General features: G+C 43.5%; 1 protein-coding gene across 1 annotated transcript in view; it reads right to left on the bottom strand.

The window, feature by feature from the left end:
* Positions 1-24,886, bottom strand: part of CDH4 (cadherin 4) — a 1,072,466-nt gene that overhangs the window by 229,549 nt on the left and 818,031 nt on the right. The window contains exon 4 of the mRNA XM_077460271.1: positions 15,942-16,115. Within this exon, the coding sequence (XP_077316397.1) occupies positions 15,942-16,115 (174 nt within the window). The remainder of the gene's footprint in view (positions 1-15,941; positions 16,116-24,886) is intronic.

The raw sequence follows: 24,886 nt of genomic DNA, 5'->3' as shown, positions 1-24,886 counted from the left end.
GGCCAGAAGCGTGCTGGGAAAGATGGAGAAGAAAAAACATACGAGACAAGATTTCCATATTGCAATCAATTGGGGAGGCTGTATGCAGGAGCTCCTATGAAGATAACTCACATAGAACCAAATGTCCCAGCAGGCCAGGAGCGTGTCGCAGACTGAAAAATAATCCTATGAGACAAGACTTCTATATTACAACTGATGGAGGGGGGGGGGGGGGGGGGAGGCTGTATGCAGGAGTTTGTATGGCAATAACTCACATAGAACTACAAGTCCCAGCAGGCCAGGAGCGAGCCGAAGAAGACAGAGACATAATCTTATGAGACGACTTCCATATTACAACCGATGGAGGGGGGGGTGTTTCGGGGGCTTGTATGACGAGAACTCACATTGAACTACAAGTCCCAGCAGGCCAGGAGCGTGCCGGTGAAGATGGAGAAATAATCCTATGAAACAAGAATTCCATATTATATAGATGGAGGAGGGGGGGGGGGGGCTGTATGCAGGAACTTGTATGATGATCACGCACATTGAACTACAAGTCCCAGCAGGCCAGCAGCGTGTCGCAGAAGACTGAAAAATAATCCTATGAGACAAGACTTCTATGTTACAACCGGTGAAGGAAAGGAGGAGGGGGGAGGCTGTATGCAGGAGCTTGTATGACAATAACTCACAAAGAACTACAAGTCCCAGCAGGCCAGGAGCGAGCCGGAGAAGACAGAGAAATAATCCTGGGACTTCTATTGTACAACCGATGGAGGTGGGGGGGGGGGGGGGTCTGTATGCAGGAGGGGGAGGCTGTATGCAGGAGCTTGTATGGAAACAACTCCCATAGGACTACAAGTCCCAGCAGGCCAGGAGCTCATATGACCATAACTGACATAGAACTACAAGTCCCAGGAAAGCACTGTAGGTGTAGCAGTCTTTGTTCCCCCATTAGTGACAATGAACACATTATAACAATCGGAGTTATACAGGCAGAGATATTCCGGGGTGACTGGCACTTTCTTTAAAAAAAAAGTATGATTCTAAGAAATAAACGATTGGGAAGGCAAACATTATCAGTGGGAAATAGTAGTTGTATGGCGCCAGCACTCGGAACCAATTATAACAGTATGTTCTTTCCTATAGCCGTGTCACGTACCTGACGACTATTATGTTCAGGTTTGGAAGAATTGTCCGGGACTTTCTGTACTGAACATTTGAATTAGGAAATCCATCTTTTATATACGTTCAATGTTATCATCAGGAACGTAATGATTTTTAGGGGAGATTTAGCAGCAGGAGGACTGAATGACCCATTGAATCCTTTTGCTGCGACAGCGAGCGAGCCCTCCCCCACCAGAGTCTCCAGGTCTCACTTCTCTACAACAGCCTTTCTTAAAGCGCTATTAAACCCAAAAAACATAATACAATGCTCAAATGTGTGCATCCCTTTTGAAAGGTAAAATTTTAACCACTTCACCCCCGGAAGATTTTACCCCCTATGTGACCACAGCACAATTGCGCGGTTGTGCCACGTTGCACCCAAACAAAAAATTGACGTCCTTTTTTTTTTTTTTTACACAAATAGAGCTTTCTTTTGATCACCTCTGCGTTTATTTTTTGTGCTATAAACAAAAAAGAGCGACAATTTTGAAAAATGATATATTTTTTTTTTTATCACCTCTGCGTTTTTTTCTTTTTTTGTGCTATAAACAAAAAAGAGCGACAATTTTGAAAAATTATATATTTTTTTGATCACCTCTGCGTTTTTTTTTCTTTTTTTGCGCTATAAACAAAGAAGAGCGACAATTTTGAAAAATTATATATTTTTTTTGATCACCAATTTTGAAAAAAAAAAGCAATATTTTTTTACCGTTTGTCATAATAAATATCCCCCAAAAAATAAATGAAAAACCCTTTTTTTCCCCTCAGTTTGTATATGTATTCTGCAAATTTTTTGGTAAAAAAAATAAATAAATAAATCGCAATAAGCATTTGATTGGTTTGCGCAAAAAAGTTATAGCATCTATAAAATAGGGGATATGGCATTTTTATTATTAATTTTATTTTTTTATTAGTAATGGCAGCAATCTGCGATTTTGATCGTGACTGTGACATTATGGCGGACACTTTTGACACTATTTTGGGACCATTGTCATTTATACAGCGATCAGTGCTATAAAAATGCACTGATTACTGTGTAAATGACACTGGCAGGGAAGGGGTTAAACACTAGGGGGTGATCAAGGGGTTAAGTGTGTCCTAGGGAGTGATTCTAACTGGGGGGATGGGCTTCCAGTCACATGACAGAGATCACTGCTCTGATGACAGGGAGGAGTGATCTCTGTCATGTCACAAGGCAGAACGAGGAAATGCCTTGTTTACATAAGCACTTCCCCCCATTCTGCGGCTCCGTGACACAATCAGTGGGAGACTGGCGGACATCGAGTCTGCGGATCCCGCCGGCGCGGTCACGCTCTAAGCGGCGGGCGCCCCCTAGCCTCGCCAGTTAAAGGGGACATACAAGTACACCCATTTGCCCGCGTATATCGGCGGGCAACGGTTCGGTATGTGGTTCATTAATATCTCAATGGACATGAGAACAATTTCCAAAATTTTGACAAAACTGAGTTTTATAAAACATTTGTTTAGCTCAGTACATGAAAGTAAGGTGACTAATATAACTTAGGTTACAAAATCTTTGGTTTTACTCAAATTAGTTGATGCAAAAATGAATACGCCCCACAACAAAAACTGCTTCATCTAGTGTTCTGTATGACCTCCATGATTTGTAAGGACAGCACCACGTCCTCTAGGCATGGAATGAACAAGTTGCAACATCTATCTTTTTCCATTCTTCAAAAACGACCTCTTTCAGAGCCTGGATGCTGGATGGAGAGTGATGCTTAACTTGTCTCTTCAGAATTCCCCCATAGGTGTTCCCTGATTGGGTTCAGGTCAGGAGACATACTTGGCCACTGAATCACTTTCACCTTGTTTTCCTTCAGAAATGCAACAGCGGCCTAATGCCACGTACACACGACCGGACTTTGACGGACTGATTTCCGTCTGACATTTTGACGGCCTGATTTCCGTCTGACATTTTGACGGCCTGATTTCCGTCTGACATTTTGACGGCCTGATTTCCGTCTGACATTTTGACGGACTGATTTCCGTCTGACATTTTGACGGACTGATTTCCGTCTGACATTTTGACGGCCTGATTTCCGTCTGACATTTTGACGGCCTGATTTCCGTCTGACATTTTGACGGCCTGATTTCCATCTGACTTTTTGACGGACTGATTTCCGTCTGACTTTTTGACGGACTGATTTCCATCTGACTTTTTGACGGACTGATTTCCATCTGACTTTTTGACGGACTGATTTCCGTCTGACTTTTTGACGGACTGATTTCTGTCTGACACTGACGGACTGATTTCCATCTGACATTTTGACGGACTGATTTCCGTCTGACTTTTTGACGGACTGATTTCCGTCTGACATTGACGGACTGATTTCCGTCTGACATTGACGGACTGATTTCCATCTGACATTTTGACAGACTGATTTATATCTGACATTTTGAGGGACTGATTTCCATCTGACATTTTGACGGCCTGATTTCCGTCTGACTTTTTGACGGACCGATTTCCGTTTGACGGACTGATTTTCGTCGGACTTTTTGAACGACTGATTTTCGTCTGACTTTTTGATGGACTTCCGTTGAATCGGACTTGTCTACACACAATCAGACCAAAGTCCGACGGATTCGAACGTGATGACGTACGACCGGACTAGAATAAGGAAATTCATAGCCAGTAGCCAATAGCTGCCCTAGCGTCAGTTTTCGTCCGTCGGACTAGCCTACAGACGAACGGATTTTTCAACCGGACTCGAGTCCGTCGGAAAGATTTGAAACATGTTCTAAATCTAAAGTCCGTCTCGTTTTTCGACAACAAAGGTCTGATGAAACCCACACACGGTCGAATTGTCCGACGGATTCGTTCCGTCTGACCTTTGCTGTCAAAAAGTCCGGCCGCATGTACGCGGCATTAGATGTGTGTTTTGGATCATTTTCATATTCTAAAAGTGCACGACAGTGATGGTAGCTTCTTCTCTTTCAATATAGAGCAGTACATCTGTTAATTGTTGCACCCCCGAGACCAGCAGCACTCGTGCAGCCCCATAGAAGGACACTGCCACCAACATGTGCCACTGTAGGCACCATTCATTTTTCTTTCTACTCTCTATCTTTGCAACGCCATACAGTTTTGAAGTCATCAGTTCCAAAAACATTCATCTTGGTCTCCTAACTCCAGGAGTACAAAGTCCCAGTAGTCTTCTTTTTCAGCATGGGCCCTGGAAAATTCTAGGTGGGCTTTATTGTGCGTGGGCTTTAGGAGGGACTTCCTTTCGTGGACGACACCCATGCATGCCGTTCCTCTGCAGTGTACTTCATATTGTGTCATGGGAAACAATCACCCCAGTTTGGCTTTCTATTTCTTTAGCCAACTGCAGTTAACTTGTATGGCGATTTTCTTTGACCCTTCTCATGAGAACTTCCGTGGACGGCCTGGACGTCTCTGTGGTTGCAGTTCCATCTTTGTTACATTTTTGTATCACTTTTGCTACAATATTTTGACTGATAAGTAAGGCCTCTTCCACATGGACTGTCTGTTCAGGTCCGCCTGTCAGTTTTTTTAGGCGGACTTGAACGGACGCTCCATAGACCTTTATGGAGCGTCGGATGTCAGCGGTGACATATCCGTTGACACCCGACCCGCGCCGATCTGAAAGAGTATGACGGAGGAAAAACCTACTTTTCCATCCGTCTGCGGATTGGATCGGGTGACGACGGACTCATAGAGGAGAGCGGCGCTCTGACAGGTCCGTCCACAGTGTGCAGAGACGGACCTGTCATCTTCCTGCTCAGCGGGGATCCACCCCTGAGCAGATGGGGCTCCGTACATGGACATGTCCGTGTGAAGGAGCCCTAAAGCTTTGCTGATCTTGTAGCCTTCGCCTTTCTTGTGACAATTCTCTTCCATGTGGTGCCATTGATGACAGCATGAAATGGGAAAGGGTTTTCTTTGTTAAGTTGGGCTTTTTTTCAGCAGGAACTAGGGGGAACTCAGTTCCACCACCTCTGGCTCAGGTCTTCTGCTCCCTGCTCACCACTAGCACTTGGTAACACAGAAGTCCAACAAGCGATAGCTTATCTCCCAGTAGCTCCCACAGGTCAGATCTCCCGAGTAGATCCCACTGAGTGCAGGGCAGGGACAAGGGAGATGCAGAACAGGTGCCCAGGGTTCAGTGCAGTCATGGGCGGGAGAGAGTGCATTGGAAGGCTGCATCCTCTGTGGTCTCCATTTTTACCTGGTGACCAGTTGTTGATGCTCCTACTGCATGATCTCCCGTGTAAGTGACTGTAGTATAGTAAGCTGGGAGGTACTACAGCCGGATGGGTGCTTCAGCTTAATATTGCAACAAAGGTAAGACACGTGGCAGATGGTGGAGCTTTTACGGAAGGGGAAAAAGATGAGGGCAGTGAAGGGAGGGGGGTTGTATGCAGAGGGAAGAGCTACTATTTGATGCCATTTCTCGCACCTATTCTCTGAGAAAAAAAGCCCTGGTTAAGTAACACCCTTTTATAATCAACTGTCTGCCGGACACCTGTTTAATGAATAATTAGACTCACCTATAGTTGGATTCTTGTCAACTAGGATCTTGTTGTCTAAAATTTAGCTTTGCTTCTAATGCCGCGTACACACGGTCGGAATTTTGGCCAGCAAAAGATCGATGAGAGCTTTTCGTTGGAAAATGCGACCGTGTGTATGCTCCATTGGAATTTTGCAGGGCGAATTTCCGCCAGCAAAAGCTTAAGAGCAGGTTCTTTCCCGATGGAAAAAGTTTCTATTGAAATTCCGATCGTGTGTATGCAACTCCGACGCGCAAAAACTCACGCATGCTCAGATTCAACTACGAGAAGGAAGCTATTGGCTACTGGCTATTGAACTTCCTTTTTCTAGTTCCATCATGCTTGAGCGAAATCCCGTCAGGAAAAACCATCAGAGCTTTTTCCGACCAAAATTCCAAATGTGTGTACACGGCATTAGATTTGTATTGGGGTGTATTCATTTTCGCAACATGGTCTTGAATTAATCTGTTAGGAACATTTTTTTTTGTGTGAGCAAATTAAAAAATCTTGGTTGCAATTAATGGCCTGCATTTGTGGGAGTATTTTGTAGTATAGTGTCCCATAGAAAATGTTGATTCTGAAAGGAAAGCAAAGGTTTTCTGACATATCTGTTAGGGTGTACTCATTTAAGCTGAACACTGTATATTGCTGCTTACAAGTCATTAGATGCAGTGGCTGCATTAGTTTTCTTTTCTTTGGCTTTTCCAGTGGTAATCTGGCCAGTAACACCTCTTCTGTAATAGTGAGATACAACTCTGGAGGAATGAGAAGGGGAGGTGCAGCAGACAGCAGCATTGTCAGTGCGAGCAAGGGCAGTGTTAAATGTATTAGCAGATTTAGAACCCCTAACACCATAGCTCCCAATGACCACAGCACATGGTTCCAGTAATCCATGTCCTTAGTCTGCTTGTTTTCAGCAAACTGTTTCCAGGCTTTCTTGTGAATCATCTTTAGAAGAGGCTTCCTTCTGGGACGACGCATGCATACCAATTTGATGCAGTGTGCGGCGTATGGTCTGAGCACTGACAGGCTGACCCCCCCCCCCCCCCCACCACCCCTTCAACTTCTGCAGCAATGTTGGCAGCACTCATACGTCTATTTCCCAAAGACAACCTCTGGATATGACGCTGAGCACGTGCACTCAACTTCTTTGGTCAACCATGGCGAGGTCTGCTCTGAGTGGAACCTGTCCTGTTAAACCGCTGTATGGTCTTGGCCATCATGCTGCAGCTCAGTTTCAGGGTCTTGACAATCTTCTTATAGCCTAGGCCACTGATGGTGAACCTTGGCACCCCAGATGTTTTGCAACTACATTTCCCATGATGCTCAACTAAACTGCAGAGTGCATGAGCATCATGGGAAATGTAGTTCCAAAACATCTGGGGTGCCAAGGTTTGCCATCACTGGCCTAGGCCATCTTTATGTAGAGCAACAATTCTTGTTTTCAGATCCTCAGAGAGTTCTTTGCCATGAGGTGCCATGTGGAGCTTCCAGTGACCAGCATGACAGAGTGAGAGCGAAAACACCAAATTTAACACACCTGCTCCCCATTCACACCTGAGACCTCATAACACTAATGAGTCACATGACACCGGGGAGGGAAAATGGCTAATTGGTCCCAATTTGGACAGTTTCACTTAGGGGTGTACTCACTTTTGTTGGACATTAATGGCTGTATGTTGAGTTATTTTGAGGGGACAGCAAATTTACACTGTTATAGAAGCTATACACTCACTACTTTACATTGTAGACAAGTGTCATTTCTTCAGTATTGTCACATGAAAAGATAGAATACAATATTCACATAAATGTGAGGGGTGTACTCACGTTTGTGACATACTGTATGTGTCAATCTCTGCCATTTCAGCCCCCCTAGTCCTATGTGTCAGTCTCCGCCATCTCAGCCCCCCCAGTCCTATGTGTCAGTCTCCGCCATCTCAGCCCCCCCAGTCCTATGTGTCAGTCTCCGCCATCCAGGCTGGAGATGAGATGAAGCCGTACAGACACATCTCGCTGTCTTGCTCCCTTTCCAGGCCATTAAGGAGAAGCCTGTGAACTGATTAAATGTGGCCTCACACTGCGCTCTTCTTCCTGACCTCGCAGCAAGGAGCCAGATGTGGGTCACGGACCTGACGAGGACTGTGACAAACAGGCACAGGCCAGAAAAACATCACAGTTAAGAAGCGGCAGGTGGCTGCCATAAGCAGGAGCTTAATACGTTCGTTCTGCCGGTGGGGGGGCCTGGTCGTCAACAGGTGGGACGGAGCGCCGGGATGGTGCAAACCTCCAGAACGCTTCCCTGAGCTGCTGTCAGGGGCTGATGATGATCAGTGCCGTGGAATAATGCTTTGGTAATTGCACGCCACCCTGCGTCCTTCAAATACTTATCGCAAGTAAAAGGACAGAGCTGAGTCGTTCACCGTTTGCTGCAGCTAGACATGCAAGCCTGGCTCTGCCTCCCCCTGTCCTGGCATTAAGCTCTGGTTCGCACGAAATGGGGCTTTAAAATCACACAACTTCACTTAAAACTAGGCCTGAAACAACGAATCGATTAATTGACAACTAATCGATTATGAAATTAATCGATTCCTATTTTCATAATCGATTAATCGGCCAGTAACAAAATGGGGTTAAAGTTAATGAGTCTGATGTTATTTACCAGATTGACCATTTAATAGTATATCTCTCCTCTAATAATATATACAGTATATATCTTCTCTAATAGTATATACAGTATATCTCTCCTCTAATGGTATACACAGTATATCTCTTTTAATAGTTTATACAGTATACCCCCTCTAATAGTATATACAGTATATCCCCTCTAATAGTATATACAGTATATCTCTCCTCTAATAGTATATACAGTATATCTCTCCTCTAATAGTATATACAGTATATCTCTCCTCTAATAGTATATAGCCTCTAATAGTATATACAGCATATCTCTTCTAATAGTATATACAGTATATCTCTTCTAATAGTATATACAGTATATCTCTCCTCTAATAGTATATATCCTCTAATAGTATATACAGTACTGTATATCTTCAATACTATATACAGTATATCCCCTCTAATATATACAGTATATCTCTTCTGTCTGTTATGCTGAGAGTGGATTCGATATTTTGCTCCCTAACCATATAGTTGGTTATTTATATTTACCACTGCATATAGAGATATTTAAGAATAAATTGCTTTTTTTTTTTTAAACTTTACATATTAACTAAATTATACACCACACTTTTTTCTAAGGTTATTAACCGATTAATCGAAACGATAATCGGCCAACTAATCGACTATGAAAATAATCGTTAGTTGCAGCCCTACTTAAAACCGCTCAATTTTAAAGCCGCATGTCAGTGGCTGACATCTGTGCCACTTCATGCACGGCTGTCTGTGCAAGTCACCCCTGAAAATTGCCAAAAAGTAGTGCAGGAACCACTTTTCCAAAACACGGTGCGACTTGTTGTGAGAGTCGCACCGGTGTGACCGAGGACTAAAAGACCATATATATATATATATATATATATATATATATATATATATTTATATATAAAAAAGAGTTCTTAGACATGCAGCAGGTCACAAAATGAAGTCTTCTCTATATTTCTATCGCACACGTTTCTGGAAAACAAGGCTCATCCATGGTGGGTGCTGTAGCGATTTTCAGCTAGTTCCTGGAGACATCTAGAAAGTGTACATATTTGCCAGCACACCATGGATCAACAGTCAACGTCAACTTACATATGCGTATTGGGGACAGGGGCGTTTTACATTTTAAATTTTTTTTTTAACTTTTTTGTTTGATCACTTTTATTCCTATTACAAGGAATGTAAACATCCCTTGTAATAGGAATGGTGTGCGACAGGTCCTCTTTATGGAGAGTTATGGGGTCAATAAGACCCCACATCTCTCCTCCAGGCTGGAAAGCATGAGATCGAGAAAAAAAATTCACTGATCTCATGCTTTGTTTACTTCTGGGAACCTGAGCGTGACGTCATAACGTTGCGCCTGGGCCTCCTATCGTCGCCATCTGCAGATTGTTTCTCCGGGCCCCCGATGGCACGGGAGAGCCCGGAGAAGCACCGGATGGCAGCGGGAGGGGGAGGATGTCCCCTCCCATCGCCTATAAGAACGATCAAATGGTGGAACTGCCACTATGATCATTCTTATCGTTCACAGAATCGCCGGCTGGAAAGAATGATATCTGAATGATACCTGTAGCCACAGGCATCATTCAGATATCCCCGCACAAACTCAAGGAAGTCATATGATGCCCTAAGGTATTGAAGTGGTTAAAGGTAAAATATGACAATGTATTTCTGTCTGGGTCATGCTGAATAGATGTGTGCAGTGATCAGAGTTATGACTAAGCACTGTTAAGTGTGAAACGCGTCAACTCGTTTGTCCCATTTTTTTGCTGTGGCTTGTATCTGTTGGACTTTTTACAAATAAAGGCTATATTCTGGAGTGTGGCTGTCCAGAACTTCCTTTTTGCCTCATGTTACAGTTTTTTTTGCACAGAGCAGCCCCCCTCTTCTTGGGTTGCTCTTCGGCTCTCCTGGCCCTTCCCTCCTGCTGACTGACCCCCGCAGCAAGCAGCTTGCTATGGGGACACCCGATCCGAGCCGCTGCTATGTGTCTTCATTCAGATACAGAGCCGTGGAGCCTCTCTCCTCATTGGATCACCAACTATGATTGACAGCAGTGGGAGTCAATGGTGCCTGCTGTGTGTCTCATTCAATCAGGATAGAGAGAGTCCCTGATAGCCAAGTCTATCATGCAACACCGCTGGATCGAGATGAAGCTCAGGTAAGTATTAGGGGAGGCTGCTGCGCACAGAAGTTTTTTTTTATCTTAAAGCATAGAATTCATTAAGATAAAAAAAAAAAAACCTTCTGCCTTTACAACCACTTTAATAAATTAGGGGAAGCTCAGCTCATCCAATCATATGTAGCAAAAATGCTTTGTTTTATTTTCCTTGCATGTGATTGGGTATTCTTTTCAAAGTGAAGCTTCACCTTATTTATTACGCTCTGGAGCAACTGCACCTGCAAAGTGCACAGTCTGTTTGCCTTTAGTAAATCAACCTCTTTGGGAAGATGAGGTTAAAGGATATGTAAAGGTTTGTTAAAAAAAAAAACACAAACATGCCATACCTACCTCCTCAGTGGCTCTCCTGGCTCCTCCTTTTCTTGAGTGCCCCGTTGGAGAGCCGCTCTCCCTCGGGGGGGACTCGTGCGGGTGCGCTCCCGTGTCCTGCTTCTGCGTTTATTGACACAGACAGCACGGCCCCCAGCTCCTGCATCATTGGATTTGATTGACAGCAGCGGGAGCCAATGGCTGCACTGCTATCAATCTATCCAATAAGGACACGAAACACCTGCTGGTGTGCTCGTCCCCGTCACTGGAAGGACCGGATTCAGGTAAGTAAGGGGCTGCTGCATGACAGGAGGTTTTACAACCCCTTTACGTCTCACCTCCAATATGTCATTCATAGCTGTTTTATGACCTGCTACCTCTCTAGGTTGTAGCATTAAAACGTCAGAAAGTGTTTTCTCTTTTCTTCTCATGCACCTGCAGAAAGGAAAAAAGGTAAGGTCTATTCTTTTAGGAACTGATCTTTTACTAATCTACTCATCTATAGTTAAATGAACGCACATCTAAGTAATTTGCCATACCCAATAACGACCACTAGAGGCCACCTTAGCACACTGTTCAGTAGTTGCCGCTATATGTGCTACACTACAAGGGAGAGTCTAATCTGGTGTAGAGATTTAACCACTTACTGACAGTCATCTAAACTGCAAACAGGTCAAATTACATATCAGATTAACATCTCTTATTCAGATTAATGTCTTCTCGTACGGGAAGTGTGAATAACGCCTGCCACCTGCTCAGACATACTGTAAATGTACAATCTAGTAGGTCTTTTCTCATCTCAAATCAATTTTTTTGCACACAAACATTCATACCCAGCTCCAGGGGCGGACTGAAGATTCATCCACTCGGGCACTGCCCGAGGGCCCCGGGCCACTAGGGGGCCCCATCAGGGTTGCCAGCCTCAGTAAAATTAGGGAAAGTATGTAAAAATCTGTGTTTTTTTTTATATCTGTCGTCTCTGAAATGTCCCTTACTGACATCCTTTTGGTCTAAAAATCCTGAGATTATAGCTGCCCCACCCCTCCAGTACCTTCTCAGCCAATAGAAACATGTCTGTGCATACTGTGTGTACATGTATGTGTATACTGTGTGATTGTATACTTTGTGGCCCCATAATTTCTGACTGCCTGGGGGCCCCTTAATCTCCTATTGCCCAGGGGCTCCATGAGTTGTCAGTCCGCCCCTGCTCAGCTCTCCAGCAGGCATGGATTTACAGCCACTGAAAACTTCAGAATCCCGCACTTTCCTTAGGGTTGTTGGATATCTGGTCCCCCTCCATGGGGTGTGGTCTCTGCCACCGGCTGCTACATTACCTTACTGTGCCATGATGAGCGAGCTGCTGCTGCTCTTTTCCCATTTTTTTATTTTTTCATACAATAAATTGTGAAGATTTTGCCATTCTGAGTCCTCCCAAGTGCTTGAAATATCTGAGCCCTGACAAAGAGGGGATTACACCCAAAACGCGTTGGCTGTTTTATATTGTCTTGCTTAACAAACACCAATATTAATCGTTTTCGGGCTCTCAGCTCATTGATCTGACACTCTTTTTGAACATTGTATATTTAGTGACGTACAGGCCAGCGGATTGGAACCACAGCGCTCGGTGGAGAACGTGGGCATCACTTTGTTTTTGGATGTCCAGATGTAGCTCTTCAGCAAAGTGATGAACTGTACCAGAGAGGTAGGTATGAACTGTCTACTTTTGCAGAACATTTTTTTGACCCCTTTCACACTGGGGCGCTTTGCAGGCGCTACAGCGGTAAAAAATAGCGCCTGCAAAGCGCCCTGAAAGAGCCGCTTCTGTCTCTCCAGTGTGAAAGCCCTGAAGGTTTTCACACTGGGGCGGTGCGCTAACAGGACGGTAACATTTTTTTAAAAAGTCCTGCTAGCAGCATCTTTGGAGCGGTGAAGGAGCGGTGTGTATACCGCTCCTCCACCGCCTGCCCATTGAAATCAATGGGGCAGCACGACTATATCGCTGGCAACGCGCTGCTGCAGCTGTACTTTTCAGGTGGTTTTAACCCTTTCTCGGCTGCTAGCTGGGGGTAAAAGCGCCTCACTAGCGGCCGAATAGCGCAGTGAAATTGACGGTAAAGTACCGCTAAAAATAGCAGCGTTTTATCGACGACACCACCCCTGCCCCAGTGTGAAAGGGGCCTTAGTGCTTTGGAGAGAGATAAGAAAAAACACTACAGATATATGTGCATAGGTCAGATTTCAGTAATCGGGTTTACATTCACTTTAAAGATGTCAATTACAGTGAAACTGAAAACATGCAGCTTCACTGCCACTGTCTAAACACAAGAGCCATGTACAGTATAGTATTCTTACACTAGCAGTCCTTTGTGTATTTCAGATGAGTGCAGTGATCCAGCATGGAACACCACCTGTAAATAGTCTTTGTACAGGAGCTTCGGTCACTGCTGCTCTCTCCTTCTGTAGGGTGACCAGTCTTGTCACTGCCCCCTCTTAGTTTTCTGCAGGCAGCTCCTAGTGGGTGGAGCTGCTGAGTTCCTCCCACAGCTCTACACTCTACACAGGCTATGTAGAGCACAGTGTTGGTGTCACTGATACTTTACAATGTCATGTCTGGGGTTACACAGGCATTCAGTGCACATATAGTGGGTTTAAAGAGGAAGTAAACTCTCCCACTCTGATGTTTCTTTTCATTTAGTCCATTATAATAAGTCATTTTCATACTATAGCCACTGTAATCCAGCCCAAATCACATATTACTTACTGTTTAAAGAAACTTTAAAAAACTTGTTTCCAGGGGTTAGGCAGAGCCATCTTAAGTATTGTTTTCTCAGTCCACAGTAGAGTGTATTTCCACCCTTACATTGGGCAATTCCTGTACTGTTAACCAAGCCTCCTTCTCAATCCAACGTTTCTATGGCAACCCTGCTTCCCCATTCATAGCTGACTTGTTTTATTTCATAGTATTTACTTGTGCCGATTATCTAGAGTTTGCCTATGTCAGTGTTATCAGCTTCAGCTGATAAGACTGCAGTAATGCTGTCCGATGGCCAGGTTTACACTCCATGTGATGTCACATGGTGTGTAGGAGGAAGCTCTGAATGATTCTCCAGTCTCCTGGGATTTCAGTGTTGTGCCATAGGAAGTCCTGATAATAGACAGACAAGCACACAGAGTGTGCCGTAAATCAGGGGAGATCTGGGCATGCTCAGTGACCTCATTCAAAAGAACAAAAAGGATTACAACAATACTAAGCAAGTAAGGAGATATCTACAAGCAGTGTTCATTAGGGTTTTTTATGCAGATTTACATGGGGCAAAGTTGTGGGGAAGAGTTTACAACCACTTTAAATCCTTTATGGTGTATTAGGGATATATTAAAATGAAAGTTTTGCGAATGAGAGTTTAAACACTATTTTCGACCAGAGCTTCCCGGACCCACCACACAGAAGCAAGCCATCTAACCAGCCAATGAAGGGGCCCACAAGAGTCCGCGCCTAGACCCCCACCAGGCTTGGTGGACGGCTTGCTTGTTCATTGGCTGGTTGGACGGCTTGCTTCTGTGTGGTGGTCTGGAAGCTCTGATTGTGCAGCCTGGATCCAGTCGGCAATCTCTGGGCACAGCACTTTGGAGGCCATTTATTGCGGCCAGGTACGTGATTCTTTAATTGCCCAGCCATGGGTCGCGCTCCCAACCTGGTCCTGTGCTCCGTGCTGAAGAAAGAGGAGAGTAAACAAACTTCTCCCCGTGCTTTCACCTGTCACCGATCGTCTCTTCCCTTTTATAGGGAAGGACGATCAGTGACGTCACAAGCCAGGCCACGCCCCCTACAATAAAAAAACCATTACGTCATACATAACCCCTACACTGCCCCCTAGTGGTTAACTCCTTCACTGCCAGTGTCATTTACACAGGAATCAGTGCATTTAAATAGCACTGATTGCTGTATAAATGACAATGGTTCCAAAAATGTGTCAAAAATATCCGATGTGTCCGCCATAATGTCGCAGTCACAATAAAAATCGCTGATCGCCGCCATTACTAGTAAAAAAAAATATTAATAAAAATGCTATAAAACTATCCCCTATTTTGTAAACACTATAACTTTTGCACAAACCAATCAATAATCGCTAATTGCAGTTTTTTTTTACCAAAAATATGTAGAAGAATACGTATCGGCCTAAACTGAGGAAAAAAACATTTTTTATATATTTTTTGGGGATATTTATTATAGCAAAAAGTAAAAAATATTGCATTTTTTTTTTCAAAATTTTTGTTTATAGCGCAAAAAATAAAAACCGCAGAGGTGATCAAATACCACCAAAAGAAAGCTCTATTTGTGGGAAAAAAAGGACGCCGATTTTGTTTGGGAGCCACGTCGCATGACTGCGCAATTGTCAGTTAAAGCGACGCAGTGCCGAATCGCAAAAAAGGGGCTTGGTCCTTGGGCTGCAAATTGGTCCAGGGCTTAATTGGTTAAAACTGTACATTTTTTTTTCTTTTCTTTTGTGTGTGCGACTATTGACTCACATTGTTGTTTAAATGCAAGTATTTTTACAATACATTCTCTTTGTAGCATTCTTGTACTCTTTTTCCCCCTAGAAGAAGATTTCTATGAATGAATGGTCGAAACACGTCGGGGTGTGTCAGCACGGCTATATATACCTATACCATGCTATGTTGCTCATGTACCTGTACGGTTGTATTACCTTATGTATGTGCAATGGCCTCACTTGCAGAGCTCACGTTTTAACTTATTTTCCTGCAATTGTATGTCAATACTTTTTTTCAATAAAATATATATATTTTTCTATCCAGTTTCAATTTTTGTCTGCAACACAAAACCCCATGGGGATATTTCCTTTCTATCTATTTCGAGGCTAAGGCAGAATAAACCGCTAGATGACTTCTGATTGGTTGTGTGTGTGTGTTTCAGCACTTTACAGCCTTGTTCAACAACATCCTTGTAACAATGTAACTCGATTATCATGGCTGCCATGTCAATGTGTACTCGTTATTATCAGATAACTTTATAGAGTGTCCGCGGTTAATGCAGAGAGCGCTGTATTCCTATACGGTATAATGACAGAGTCAGCGGCGGTTCAGTGACACTTACCCGCACCAGCTGTTCAGGAAATGGTCCCCTCGAATTCTCTGGTACATTGACCGGAGGAATCACCCAGTCTCTCTTCTGTCTCCGCAGGCCATTAGCCACACGGTGCTGTCGCCATGGTAGCAGGGTTCGGCTCTGGATATGAGGATGCTCGGATGGTCGGACCTGCAGAACTCGCTGGTAGGGATGATCATCATGGATTCGTGTTCATGGTAGTTTGATACAGGAAGAGGAAAAAAAAAAAAAAAAAGAGAGAGAAAAGAAACTCCGTAAGACTGGTGTACAATAACACAGACTAACATCTACAATTGTAAGAAAAGATAACCGCCCCAGAGTATTCCCAAAACTCAACACCCATCACAATGTATTAATGCTTGCTGAAATCAGCAACCATGTTAGGAAAAGAGCGACGCCAATTTCCAACCCAAGTTTAGGTCGTTTTTATATGCAATCAGATGACTATAATGCAATACTAATTTATCGATTGAATATTGGCGACTGAGAACTAGGAATGCGCACAGGTGCCCAATCTTACCACACTGCTGCAATGCCAATTACCATTCAGAGCGAGCATAATGACCCAGTGGGGGTTATTTACAAAAGGCAAATCCACTTTGCACTGCAAGTGCACTTGGAAGTAAAGTCACTGTAGATCTGAGGGGAGGCTCCAAAATGAGGGGAAGCTCTGCTGATTTTATCATCCAATCACGTGCAAGCTAAAATGCTGTTTTTCTATTTTCCTTGCATGTCCCCCTCCGATCTACAGCGACTTCACTTCCAGTGTAAAGTTGATTTTCCTTTAGTAAATAACCCCCAATGTCTTCTTAGGCCGGGTTCACACTGGTGCGACACGACACTCCTACTTTGGATCCGACTTTGCTCTGCGACTTGAAGTCAGAGGGGCGTCCGACTTCAATGAACGGGGATCCGACTTGGACCCCCCACTAATACCAGGCACTGTGTTTGGTATGAATCTTAAGGGGGAACTCTATGCCAAATTTTAAATAAAAATACGGCATGGGTTTCCCCTCCAAGAGCATACCAGGTCCTTCGTCTGGTATAGATTTTAAGGGGAACCCCCTACGCTGAAAAAATGGTGTGGGGTCCCCCCAAAATACACACCAGCATGGCCGGTCAGGAAAGGGGGTGGGGATGAGCGAGCGCCCCCCTTCCTGAACTGTACCAGGCCGAATGCCCTCAACATTGGGGGTGGGTGCTTTGGGGCAGGGGGGGCACCCTGCGCACCCCCCACCCCAGAGCACCTTGTCCCTATGTTGAGGAGGACAAGGGCATCTTCCCGACAAGCCTGGCCGTTGGTTTTTGGGGTCTGCGGGCAGGGGGGCTTATCGGAATCTGGGAGCCCCCTTTAATAAGAGGGCCCCCAGATCCCGGCCCCCCCCCCCGCCCTATGCGAATGAGTATTGGATACATTGTACCCCTACCCATTCAACTGGGGGAAAAAAGTGTCAATAAAAAAAAAACACACTAGACCGTTTTTTAAAGTAATTAGGCAGCTCTGGGAGTCTCTTCTGACTTCTCCGCTCCCTCCAGCCTCTTCTCTTCTTCACACTGGTACAACAAACATTGGGAGCTCATGTCGCATGGCATGTGAAAATCAATGTTTCCCTATGGAAGCCATCTTAACTGGTCCGACACAAGTCAGTCCGACTTTGAAAATGCTCCCTGTACTACTTTGGTTCCGACTTTGATCCTACTTCAGCCCATTGAATATCACTGAATTCAGATCAAAGTCAGATCGCCATCTTAACTGATACGACTTTGGCATGCGACTTGTGCTCTGATGATCTTAAAGGGGAACACCACACCACATTAAAAAAAAAAACAGCATGGGTTCCCCCTCCAAGACCATACCAGGCCCTTTGATCTGGCATTTATTTTAAGGGGAACCCTACCACGCCGAAAAAAAAAGTGGGGTGGGAGATGGGGGAGTGGTTGGGTGAATTATTATTTGCTTTTTATAGTGTACTTTCCAGAAAATACAGCAAGAACAATGGACACATTAACACAGGCCTGGCTTTGTAATGGGTATACAGGTATTAGTTCTAAATTATCCTTGCGCCACAATGTTTAAACAAATAAAGAAAAAGGTATGGTTGCAGCAAAACACCGGCAGGGGTTCAAACCCTCCCCTAAATAGATATGCTGTGTATATGTTGAATGGTGTTGCGCTCCACAATTAATACAAATAAATAAATTGATAGATATAGATGTATATGTCAATATATAATACGCAGATGATTATAAAATAACTGCTAACACTTTCAAATAGTGAATAGGTGCCAACTCAGTAGTATCCAGTCGCATGCAATATGACGGTTTAAAAGGGTTCAACCGTCACATTGCATGCGACTGGATACTACCGAGTTGGCACCTATTCAACATATACACAGGGTATACAGGTATGAGACAACCAGGAAAAAGAGAAATGGAAGGCGCGCACACCTAGTGCATAATAAGAAATCTAGCCCTGAGAAAGGGGTGTGTGCCCCCGAAACACGTTAGCTGTACCCCATGTTCTGTTTATGGCCTTTCGGATTAGCCGATCTGAGAAAGGCAGCATCCACCCAGTTTTGGATACCATATAAACCTTTCACACCACCATTTTATTTGACATCTGTTACTCCACACCTTGGAAGACCTATTAGAGCCGGAAGTGACTGTTTTTTTTTTTGAGACAACCAGGACCTCTGGTGTGAAGATCTCACTGTAAGAAGGCCAGGGAAACCAACAGTATCCAGACTGAATTATCACTTCAGAGTAATTATACCCTTTAACCACTTCCCGACCGCCTCACGCAGATATACTGCGGCAGAAGGGCACATACAGGCAGATTAATATACCTGTACGTTGCCCTTTAAGAGGCGGCTCGCAGGCGCCTGCCAGGAGCTCCGTGACCATGATCGCGGGTCCCGAGGACTCGATATCCGCAGGAATATCCTCGATCATCTCACGGGGAGGAAGAACAGGGTAATGCTAATGTAAACAAGCATCTCCCCGTTCTGCCCAATGACACTGATTACAGCTCCCTGTAATCGGGAGCGGTGATCAGTGACGTGTGACACACGGCCCCTCCCCCCCACAGCTAGAATCACTACCTAGGACACACTTCACCCCTACAGCGCCACCTAGTGGTTAACCCCTTCACTGCCAGTCATATTTTTACAGTAATCAATGCAATTTTTTTAGCACTGTTTGCTGTATTAATGCCAATGGTCCCAAAAATGTGCCAAAATTGTCCGATGTGTCCGCCATAATGTCGCAGTCACGATAAAAATTGCTGATCGCCACCATTACTAGTAAAAAAAAAAAAAAAATGCCATAAAACTATCCCCTGATCGATGCCCGCATTCTCTACCAAAAAAAAAAAAAAACTATCCCATATTTTGTAGACACTATAACTTTTGCGCAAATCAATCAATAAACGCTTATTGTGGGTTTTTTTTTACCAAAAATATGTAGACGAATACCTATCAGCCTAAACTTTTTTTTTATATAATTTTTGGGGATATTTATTATACCAAAAAAAGTAAAAAATAATGCGTTTTTTTGAAAATCGTTTTTTTTTTGTGCTATAAACAAAAAAATAGATCAAATGCACTTTCTTATTGGTGGTATTTGATCACCTATGCGGTTTTCACCCTAGGACTTTAAATGAGGTGGTCACAGTTAGCCACTGAGTAACACGAGTAATAGTAGTATAAATGTTTATTAAAATAACTTAATATAAACAAAAAATAACGACAATTTTGAAAAAAATTTATATTTTTAAACTTTTTGGTATAGTAAATATCCCCAAAAAAATTGATAAAAAAAACTAAAATTTTTTTGTGGGGAAAAAAAGGACGTCAATTTTGTTTGGGAGCCACGTCGCACGATCACGCAATTGTCAGTTAACCACTTGCCGACCAGCGCACGACGATGTACGTCGACAGAATGGCACGGGCAGGCAAATGGGCGTACATGTACGTCCCTTTAAATTTGCCACCCTGCCATCGGGAGCGCGCCGCCGGCGGCACGCTCCCGCGCTGGTCGGGACCTCCATGAGTCCGGTCGCGGGACCCGCGGACTCGATCGAATGAAGAAATGCCGTTGTATACAACATTTGTCCATTCTGCCTAGCAACTAGTGACGCTGATCTCTGCTCCATGTGATTGGAGCAGAGATCAGTGTTCACTAAATGAAAACCCACCCCACCCAAAGTTAGTAACACACCCCTAGGAACACTTAACCCCTACACTGCCACCCACTGGTTAACCCCTTCACTGCCAGTGTCATTTACACAGGAATCACTGCATTTATATAGCAGTGATTATTGTATAAATGACAATGGTCCCAAAAATGTGTCAAAAATGTCCGATGGGTCCCCCACAATGTCGCAGTCACAATAAAAATCGCTGATCGCCGCCATTACTAGTAAAAAAAAATAATAAAAAATTATTAATAAAAATGCTATAAAACTATCCCTCTTTTATAAACGCTATAACTTTTGCGCAAACCAATCAATAATCGCTTATTGCGATTTCTTTTACCAAAAATATGTAGAAGAAGAATACGTATCGGCCTAAACTGAGGGAAAAAAATGTTTTTTTATATATTTTTGGGGGATATTTATTATAACAAAAAGTAAAAAATAATGGTTTTTTTTCAAAATTGTCGCTCTATTTTTGTTTATAGCGCAAAAAATAAAAACCGCAGGGGTGATCAAATACCACCAAAAGAAAGCTCTATTTGTGGGAAAAAAAGGACGTCAATTTTGTTTGGGAGCAACGTCGCACGACCGCGCAATTGTCAGTTAAAGCGACGCAGTGCCGAATCGCAAAAAGTGGTCTGGTCTTTGACCAGCAAATTGGTCCGGTCTGAAAGTGGTTAAATCGACACAGTGCTGAATCGCAAAAAAGTGCTGTGGTCAGGAAGGGGGTAAATTGTTTCTGGAGCTGAAGTGGTTAAAGCAGAGCTTCCACTCCAGGATCCTTTCCCAACGTATGGACCCATGACAGCCTGGGCTCACAGGAAGCAAGTTGGATGATGTTGGCCTCATCCCATTTGGCAGCACCTACTGGCAAGGAAGTAGTACTGCAGGGACAGCACTGGATTGAATGTGAGTATTGCAACATAAACTGCTTTGTAAATTTCAGCAGGTGCAAGGGAGGAAATAAGGAAAAAAAACAGGTCTGTGTCTGCTTATATCTATATCTAAATAATTCTCTATCTATATATATATATATATATATATATATATATAAAAACACACACACACATATGGAATATTTTATATATATATATATATATATATATATATATATATATATATATATATAAATAAATATAAAATATATATATATAAAAATATATATAAATAAAAATATAAAAATATATATGATGTCCACTTTATCTGGACAAGAAGCCGGCCAGAAGCAGGAAAATATCTCTAAACTCAACCTTATCTCAGTTTTCTGACTCTGAAAAGCCCCAGGGGATGTTTCAAACCTATCTGTGAAGAGCGTTGGTATCTCTTACCTATAAGAAGATGGGGATTACTGGTCCTTTAAAGATAGGTGTAGCTGCCACTTTGGAATCAGGTACATCAATATCTATATATTACAGCCAAATAACACAGAAGGAAGAGAGATGCAGGGAGACAAACTAACTTCTTTTCCATCTGTTTTCTGCTTTTTAAAGCACAGCAAAGGGGGTACAAACCCATCCAACGCCATATGCTGGTTTGTAACGCCACACACACTAGACCGCATGTTGCGAGGATATTTTTGTGGCTATAGTTTACATACTTTTACTTTTCTTTTACATTTCAATCTGAAAGGAAAATATTTCAGTAGAAGTAAAAAATGTTTTTTGTGCTTTATGCTTTTAGCAGCAATGCTTTTTTTCCCTTGAGTTTTTGACAACGAAGCACTTTGCGACACACATTATTATTTTTTTAAGCAGCTAAGTTTTTCTTTTGTTTGCTCGTCAGAAATGACGCCAAGACTACCAACCCAGAACCAGTTTTTGAATTCATGCATATAAAGAAGTACAGTAATGCCACGTACACACGACCGGTTTTTCCGTCAGAATAAACTCTGACGGTTTTCTTTACAGCGAAACGGTCTTGCCTACACATGATCACACCAAAGTCCGATCGTTTAGAGCGCGGTGGCGTACAACATGTACGACGGGACTAGAAAAGGAAGTTCAATAGCCAGTAGCTGTCCTTGCGCCGTTTTTGGTCCTTCGGAACAGCATACAGACGAACGGTTTTCCCGATAGGAATTGGTTCCCTCGAAAATATTTAGAACATGTTCTATTTCTAGGTCCGTCAGAATTTTTTAAAAAAATAAAAATAAAAAAAAGTCAGATGAAGCCCACACACAATCGGAATATCCGATGAAATGATTCCGTCTGACCTTTTCTGACAGAAAGTCCGGTCGTGTGTACGTGGCATAAGACCTCGGCTTATAGATAATTTGTTCCACAACCATTTATTCATATAAAAATGATCAAAATATGAGCAAAGGCTCATATTAATACTGCACAGTACTAATAGGAATACTAATGCACTGTAAAAGAAGAATCAAATTTTTTATGTAAAAAAAATAGAATTAGACTCTGGAGCTCATCCATGTAAAGCCGCTGTGTATATTACAGAAAAGCCACGGGTGTACAGTATACAGCACTATATGTGGCCAGAGGTTCGAGGGGAGGGGTGGCGATAGTGGCTCCCAGCACTTTCTGGAGAACTCTGAGAAACTCTGGAACTTTTGACATCACTTCCAGGTGCTCCGAACACACGTTACGCCTGCCCCACCCAGCTAGGAGCGTCTCCAACAGCTTTACTGTACATATACACAGCGGCTTTACATGGATGAACACCCGTCTCCTCAACATTGTGAGTGTAATTCTTTTGTTCTTACAGTAAAACGATTGCTCGTATATCAAGAATAAAATGTAACCACTTCAGCCCCGGAAGATTTGGCTGCTGAATGACCGGTCCAGTATGCTGTGCTGAGTATATGGTCCTGGTCCTCCTGACCAGCCCCCAGGTAGGCTATGGCCTGGGGTGCGGTTCCACCCAACTTTGATGCCTCGGGGCTGGCTAGCCCAAGGCAAGGGAACTGAGGAAGGATTCTGAGGTGGATGGGTGCCGTCTCTGGTCCGGGAGAGACCCAGAATACTTCAAGCATTCCAGGGGAGGACTCCTTAGAAGAACACCACACGTGAGGTTGGTTTCTTAACAAGAGCCTGGAAGGGCTGAAGTAACCGAAAGAATCCGGTCTTGTGGATATCGCCAAGTGGGCTGAAAGATCCAGGTATCCTACAAGTGTTCTACAGCTTAGTTTCCCTACGTGTTCTGCTACAATGTCGGTAAAAAAGACTTTGTTCCTGAGTAAGCACCTTGTTGGCTGCTAGGCCTTGTGAGAGAGGGACTGTCCAACCTGAGTGTTCATCCAGCTGTGAATGGCTATTCTCTGGATGCAGTCAAAGTAATCAAGTTCCTTAACGTTTATAGACTTTGACATTGAGAGTACCTGAACTTTCCTTTCCAACCCTCTGATCCCAAGTTAAAAGACTGTTCAATGGTTGATGTTTGCAAATAAAATCCATTCAACTGGATCTATTGTCAGTCTCAAGTTACTGGGACAGCTATCACGGGACACCCCCTAGACGTGTCACAAGGAGAACGAAAGGTAACGGTAAGCCCAAAAATAACCAGCAGCTCTCCTTCGGGGGTTAGTGCTACATGAAGAATTCCCTTCACTTCCTGTCCTGTTGGCTCAACAGGTTGTGAGTAGATATCTCTACAATGTAAGAGATCATCATGAGTATTAGAGATAATAAATATCCCTAGGGACGCAGACAGTGACTCTAACCTCTCTCCACTCTATCCAAACCTATAAAAAACAATTGTGCCTTTAATTGTACTCTAATGATATGTTGCAGTGTTGACATTCTATGCACACTCAGAAGCCCTTGTGAAAGGTCACCAAGGTGCTGTATCACATTATCCTCACTGTTGAATCTACAATGAAGGATATGTTTTCTGTACACAGTTGTAAAAACTGTCCATGGTTATCGACTAGCAAAAGTTACTGTACACATTAGCTTTTCCTCTCCTTTTGTAAGAATCCATAGTGAAATGTTTGTTATACATCATTTTCCAGCATCCCTTATGGTTACAAAAACCCCACAGAGCCACCAGAACAGATGGACGCTCACAACAGACCACTTATTCTGCCTTAGAAAATATAACACACGATTATGGCAGTCACCAAATTTTAGCCCATATCTCAGATCCATGCATATACTAGACCAGGAGTCTCCAAACTTTCTAAACAAAGGGCCAGTTTACTGTCCTTCAGACTTTTATGTGTGTGTGTGTGTGTGTGTGTGTGTGTGTGTGTGTGTGTGTGTGTGTGTGTGTGTGTGTGTGTGTGTGTGTGGGGGGGGGGGGGGTGGACTGTGGCCATTGGGTGTAGAAAAGGTGCCCCAACCATGCCCCATCTTCGGTGTCAGTGGGAGGAATTGTGCCCTATCATTGGTATCATTGGGAGAAATTGTGTCCCATCATTGGTGTCATTGGGCCCAATTGTTGGTGTCAATGGGAGAAAGCGTGCCCCATCATTGGTGCCATTAGGAGGAATTGTGCTCCTTCATTGGGGTTGGAGGGGGAGGGGTGTCAGAATAATGCCCCATTGTTGGTATTAGTGGGTGAAAAACTGTCCCAAAGGCCAGATAAAAGTAAGCAAAGGCTGCATCTGGCCCCCTGGGAAGCAGTTTGGAGACCACTGTACTAGACCAGCTCTTTATGTCCAGCCCATATAGAGTTGCAGAAACAAAAGCATTGGGCAATCTGATGGAAGAGAGAAGGAGAGTTCTGGGTTCATGGAGAATATATGTCATTTTGAAAAATTTACTTTGAACCCTGAATAGTA

Source organism: Lithobates pipiens, unplaced genomic scaffold, assembly GCF_037356315.1.
Source record: "Lithobates pipiens isolate NorthernLeopardFrog02 unplaced genomic scaffold, aLitPip1_a1.2 Scaffold_28, whole genome shotgun sequence".
Taxonomy (NCBI): Eukaryota; Metazoa; Chordata; class Amphibia; order Anura; family Ranidae; genus Lithobates; species Lithobates pipiens.
This window is presented reverse-complemented; position numbering and strand designations above follow the sequence as displayed.